Genomic DNA, 6,758 nt, shown 5'->3' on the forward strand with positions numbered 1-6,758 from the left:
TTATTGGAAGCCAGTGCAGAGCCCGAAGGCCCGGCCGGATGTGTCCCCATCTTGGGAGGCCCAATAGCAGCCGGGCCGCAGCATTCTGCACCAGCTGCAATTTCCGGGTCCGGCACAGAGGCAGCCCCATGTAGAGGGCATTGCAGTAATCCAACCTCGAGGTGACCGTAGCATGGATCACTGTTGCTAGGTCGTCAGGGTCCAGGAAGGGGGCCAACTGCCTTGCCCGTCTAAGATGAAAAAATGCGGACTTGGCAGTGGCCGCTATCTGAGCCTCCATCTTTAGGGACGGCTCCAATAGCACCCCCAGGCTCTTGACCCTGTCCACTGGCCTCAGCAGTACACCGCCAAAAGCTGGCAGGGGGATTCCCCCCCCCCGGCCCCCGACGGCCCAAACAAAGGACCTCTGTCTTCGCAGGATTCAGTGTCAGTCCACTCAGTCTGAGCCACTCAGCCATGCTAAGTACTGAATGTATTTGCTAGTAAGTGGCAGAGACTGTACTGCCTAAAGATATTCCTTTTTTTTTTTGACTGTCCAATAAACCTGTATATATATTTTTACAAAGGTTTTTACAAAGGTTTGCTTTATTTGTGCACATTTTACCTTGAGGACCCACAGGGCTGGGTGCTGCTCAGGCAAGAAGGAGTGGTGACCCAGGGGACCCAGGCTTAGGTTCTTGACAACAACTCCAAAGCTAGGCTAGTTAAAGAGGTTTATTTTTCTTCCCTTAGACCCTGGAATAGTCCTTAGTGTTATGAAATCTCTTTTCCCTATATACTATGACATCTTGAGCCACAGGGAAAGTTGGAATATAAGTATGTTAATTAAGAAATAATATCTCATATCTTGCTTTCTTTTGTAAAGTATGTCATATGGAGCTCCTAGGCAGGCTGTTTCTCATCTAGACATTGATCAAGCTGAGGTTCACTCAACTCTGGAGGCATGCCATTTTAGCATAAAACAGGAGTCAGTGTAGCATATTCTTCAATAGCATAGCACAGCAATGCTAACTTCCTCACCCTCTTTTGCCACGAAACTGACAACTGTATTTACCAGAAGTTTGAACACTGGTGCATTCGGCAGTCTTCTCCCTGCCCTCTTAGTTTCAAGGAGGATGTCTCCCTTTTTATTTTTAGAGCCCTGTTTGTACATTTATCGAGTTAATAACTGTTTTCGAATGTGTTTTTATTTTTTAAATCATTTCCCCAAGGAGATTTGGATGGGGATGTAACCAGTGCTAGCCAATCAGCACAGTTGTCTTCTGCTGCCAAATTATACAACCGGTTTTCTTTTAACCTTGTTCCTGAAGTTAGTCCTGAGTACATTTCCAGAGCTGCCCCAGTAATGCTTCATGTGTATGCACCCTTTTATAGCATGCCCAGTAAAAGTATTAGATCTGATACCTGTGTTAAAAGCAGCAGGGTGAAGCTTGGTACATGATGCCACAGGGCCCTTTCACAATGATTATGAAGAATTTCTATCAGTAAATATATACGTGGATGACAAGGGGAATGGCAGGCAGGAGTGGATGTCCTTAAGGACATGCCACATCTTATTTTGTGGTCCTTCAGTCTTAACAAAGGCTTTTTAGCATCCTTATATGTACAGTCAGTCTGTGTCAGTTCACACACTAGAGATAATGGGCACTGGCAGCTCCCATATTAAGTGACAGATGAAACGACTTTGCCTCCTTCATCATTTAATTTAGCTCCAAGTTGATGAGTTTCAGCAGGTTTTGCATTCTACCCTGACACAGAAATCTTTACGATAGAAGGTACTCTCTGGGGAGCCTCCTATGTGGCTGAAAGAAGCAAATGAGCTGTGAGGGCTGAAACCCAGCAGGACAGAATCACTTAACAAAGTGGTAAAACCAGACATTTCTATACGCCACACTTCCAAGTAAAATTATCTTCTTGTTGAATGTATATGTGTGTGTGTGTGTATATATATATATATATATATATATATATATATATATATATATATATATATAATTTATCTGGGCTGACTAACCATCTGAAAGGCCCAAAGCAATGAACAGGTCAGTTTTGCTTTGGGGCAGCATCAGTCTCACATGGATCTTTACTGCATTGATTTCTATAAATGAGAACAATTTCAGAAGGTTGCTGTGTTGGTCTGCAGTAGAAGAGCTAGTTTCAAGTCCAGTCGTATCTTACAAGACAAATAAGATTTTCAGGGTATAAGCTTTTGAGAGTCAAAACTCCCTTGTATCTTGCAAAAGGAGAGTTGATTATCGAAGGTTTATACCCAGAAAATCTCATTGGTCTCTAAACACCTCCTGGGCTCAAATCTAGTTGTTCAAAGAACGAGAAGTCCAGTTTTCATATGAGTATGATTGATTTCAGACATAATGTGAAACAAGGGTTTGAATGTGGAGCTAAGACTTGGTTTTCAAAAAGTTTTATTAGTTTCAGGGGGGGAAAGACAGGGATAGCGGATTGGGAAATAGAAAACACAATACATTCCGGTATTATTTTACCTAGCGATACTTTCAACTATTATAATTCTACATTAACTTCTTATCATAAATTATCCCCAACTATTTTTGTCTCAACTACACCAAATCCATTTCACATTTTATAGTATACTCCTTTTGTTAAAATTATCCAATAATTTTGACAGTTCCAATAAAGACAGGTTTTATAATATGGAGTACAAGGGAAAAGGAAAAAATAAGTTCACATCAGAGAATCTTAAAAGTCTTGGTTATCTAACAAGGCATAGTATTTAATCCAATATTTTCTTGCTTCCTCTTTAGATTTCCCAGTTAACAACTGGGATAAGAAGTCCAACTCTGCTGTTTCCAAAACTTTTCCCACTAAATCCATTTTCGTGGGAATTTCCTGAGACTTCCATCTTTGCGCCAAAAGGAACCTAGCTGCTGTATTAAAGTGCGCCAACAAGTGTCTCATCTCTTTGGAATAATCCTCAGGGAATATGTTCAATAAAAATAGTTCTGGTTTAAAATAAATCTGTGTCTTGATGATCTTCTGTAATATTTCATGGACCATTTTCCAATAGCCTTTCACAGTCTCACATGTCCACCACATATGAAAAAAGGAACCGATCTGTTTGGTACATTTCCAACATTTGTTGGACATATTAATATAAACTTTACACAATTTCTGTGGTGTCAGATACCATCTATAAAACATCTTATATAGATTTTCTTTAAAGTTTATTGACCTAGTTAATTTCACATTAAATTTCCATAGTCTCTCCCATACCATACTATACCAAACCTTTAATGGCATAATAGATTCAAATAAAAATACACATAATATAAAAATTTAAACATTGGAGATAAAATCAAAATGAAACTGAGCTTACAGATGCATTCAAACATGGTCAGAATTAAATTTAAGGATGTCAGCCAGAATTTTTGCCACAGCCTTACCAACCACCCCCTCAGTATCACTCAATAAATAATAAAGGGTGGCAGAATAGACAAATCTGGGGAAAAAGAAAGCTTGCCAAATCTTTACGGAGGTTATGGTAAAAAGAACAATCAAGCAATATATGCTGGATTGAGTCAGGAGTATTCGCTCCACAGGAGCAAATTCTGTTGGCTAAAGGGACTCGCCTGATATCTCCCTTGTAAAACTTTGGAGGGAAACGTATTTAGTCTAGCCAGCATAAATGCCCTGTGATGACTTGGAATGGTTAAGTCTGATAGATAATTGGGCATTTTGCCACAGAAAACATAGAGACCTAAGGAAGCTGGAGAGCAAATATAAGGGTCTATTGGCTGTAATTTCATTTCCTCCGATTCCCTCAGTCTCAATTTAATACATCTGAAGATATATGACTCATCAGAGGTAGAAAAATCATCTACCTCTAACCCCAATTGATTGAGTTTGGACAGAAGCACTGCTGTCCAGGATGAAATATATGGGTCTCTTTTCATACAATCAAGAAGGCTGTTATGATCTGTTCTAAAGTGAATTTTGAGCCAGAATTTAAACACTGCAATCCAGGCTTTTGTCTCCACCAAAGACTGACCCACTTCAGAGCAAACAGCAAAGTAGGACACACATTTTGGCAAACCAAGAATTTGTCTAAAGAATGAGGCTTGAATGCCCTCCACATTCCTGGTAAAAGCTGGGATCCATATAGGGATACCATAGAGAATTTGGGCAAATGTTTTGGCTTTGAACACTTTAATTGCTGCTGGAACTAATTGGTTGCCCCTTGCAAAGATAAACTGTTTAATTTGAGCAGCAGTACATTTGGCCAAGTTGACGGTGTTGTTACGATGTGAAACCCAGCTTAACTTGTGATTAAAAGTGATCCCCAAGTATTTAAAAAATTTTGTTTGCTCAATTGTTGAGTTGCCAATAAACCATCTCTGTGGGCACCAGCAATTTGAAAAAACAATTACTTTAGATTTGGCATAATTGATAGAAAGTGAATTACAATTACAGTAGTCGTAAAAGGCATTCAGATACCTTTGCAGGCCCACTCTTGTACAAGAGAGGATGGTAGTGTCATCAGCATAAAGTAATAAGGGGACCGCTCGGCCTGCAAGTTTAGGCGGATGACCATTAATAGGGTTCAGAAATTGAGCCAGGTCAGTTAAAAATAAATTAAAAAGATGCAGGGCCAGCACGCAACCCTGTTTAACCCCCTTTAACACTGGGATTTTACTAGTCAAGTCACCGCGGCGGCGGCAACGATGATGGCGGCAGGAGGCAAGGTGGAGTACGAGTCGGTGCTATGCGTCAAGCCCAATGTCAGCGTCTTCCGCATCCCGCCACGGGCCTCCAACCGTGGCTACCGAGCTTCTGACTGGAAGCTGGATCAGCCAGATTGGACTGGACGACTCCGCATCACCTCCAAGGGCAAAATTGCATATATCAAACTGGAGGACAAAGTTTCAGGGGAACTTTTTGCTCAGGCCCCGATCGATCAGTATCCGGGCATTGCTGTGGAGACGGTGACGGATTCCAGCCGGTACTTTGTCATCCGGATTCAGGATGGGAACAGGTGCAGTGCATTCATTGGCATAGGCTTTGGAGACCGGGGTGATGCCCTTGACTTCAACGTTTCTCTGCAGGATCATTTCAAGTGGGTGAAACAAGAGACCGAAATCTCCAAGGAGTCCCAGGAAATTAACAGCCGGCCCAAGTTGGACCTGGGCTTTAAGGAGGGACAGACCATTAAACTGAATATTGGGAACATGCCAATCAAGAAAAGTGGGGGAAGCAAGCCACGTCCAGCTGGATCGGGGGGCCCAAGCCTGCTCCCCCCACTGCCTGGAGGCAAAGCTGCCCTCCCTGCTGTCCCACCTCCTCCCCTGACGGCCATGGCCAATCATGTCACCCCACCCCCCATGCAGAAGTTCAGCCATGGTGGGGGCAACACAGATATCTTGCTTGACTTGGACCTGCCTCCTCCCATCCCAAAGGCACCAGGGCCCGCTGCAGCTCCAGCCACCACAGACCTCTGGGGAGACTTCAGTGCTGCAGCCAGCAGCATCCCCAGCCAGTCTCCCCAGCCCTCCAGTTGGGTGCAGTTCTGAAGGACCAGGATGTCTTTCCTAGGTGGGGCCACGGACTGGGGACTGAGGCTCACAGGAGCTCTGTATGTGACAGGAGTGAACGGCTGTCATTCGGTCTTCAGTGAAAAAGTGGTTTTGGACAATCCTTTTTTTAACATGGCCATTTGCATTTCACATTCATAGTTTTGATCATCTAGTGAACCTGTGAACCCCTGGGGGGGAAGGGAAACCTGCCTGGTGGGGGTGGAGGTGGGAAGGGGAGATCTAGCTGCCTGCCCTGCAGCTTCAAGCTGAGGAACAGACGCTGAGGCTGTGAGCCCGGGATCCTGAGCAGCGCAGAGCTCCCTTCCTCTTGGCCAGCCCTCCAACAATCCTAGTCGTATTAGCAGGAGCAGGCTGGCTAGCACTGAAGAGTACAGAACACCTTGACACCCCCCCCCCAACCACCCCCACTAGTTTCTAAAAACAGAGCAGAACTGAAAGTTCAGGAAGCCATCTTGGGTGAGTGGTGACCCCTCCTTTTCCTCCTCCCTGGGGCAGACGGCTTTCCTGGAAGGTCTTCCTAGGGACCATCCAAGCTCAGGCCTTCCCCAGATATGCTCTCCTTTCCACAGCTCCTGGCTGAGAAGGCCTTGACCCTTCTGGGCAGCCCCCCCCCCTTCATTCTGTCACTTCTATCTGGAAGCGGGAAATCCTTTGGAGAAGTGGGCCCCTGCAAGTCGCACTAACATGGAAGCCGTTTTCCTGCTTCCACCCTTGCGGGTTGTGCCAGCAGAGCCCTCTGCAGGTCAGACAGCGGAACTGCCAGCCCTGCTTTGACCCTCTACCCAGACAAGGTGGCTTTAGACTCCTACTGCCCGAAGCAGTATTAGTGGATCATGGAGTAACTTTAGGCAGTCTCTTTCTCACATCACACTCTGCAAAGGTCTTTAACCTCCATTACCTTTAGAGTTTCTGTATCCTCCCCCCCCCACAAGTGTTCAGGTGGCTCTGAAGGTATGAATTTGCCCCCCTTCCTTGCACTCTAAAGGCTCCCCCAGTCTTCTAAAGCAATATTATATACAAAGTTTTTTGCCCATTGAACCATACAGTCCTTTACAACTTCGTCTTGTGTTTTTATTTGAAGTAGATATGCATATAATTTAGAAATTAACTTTTCTTGTAGACCCAACAAAATTTTATCAAATACATATTGTTCTGTATTAAAACCTATCATCTTGTTTTTGGCACATCTCG

The 6,758-nt window shown here is 44.1% G+C and overlaps 1 protein-coding gene across 1 annotated transcript; it reads left to right on the forward strand.

Moving 5' to 3' along the window:
* Window positions 1-4,690: 4,690 nt before the first annotated feature.
* LOC132571905 (adaptin ear-binding coat-associated protein 1-like) lies at window positions 4,691-5,554 on the forward strand. Its single transcript, XM_060238701.1, has one exon. The coding sequence runs from the start codon at window positions 4,698-4,700 to the stop codon at window positions 5,541-5,543; it is 846 nt and encodes a 281-aa protein (XP_060094684.1). The 5' UTR covers window positions 4,691-4,697; the 3' UTR covers window positions 5,544-5,554.
* Window positions 5,555-6,758: the final 1,204 nt, after the last annotated feature.

This window comes from Heteronotia binoei, chromosome 1, assembly GCF_032191835.1.
Source record: "Heteronotia binoei isolate CCM8104 ecotype False Entrance Well chromosome 1, APGP_CSIRO_Hbin_v1, whole genome shotgun sequence".
Classification (NCBI taxonomy): domain Eukaryota; kingdom Metazoa; phylum Chordata; class Lepidosauria; order Squamata; family Gekkonidae; genus Heteronotia; species Heteronotia binoei.

Coding starts and splice junctions, on each gene's coding strand:
- LOC132571905 (XM_060238701.1), top strand. CDS start 4,698: ATGATGGCGGCAGGAGGCAAGGTGGAGTACGAGTCGGTGCTATGCGTC.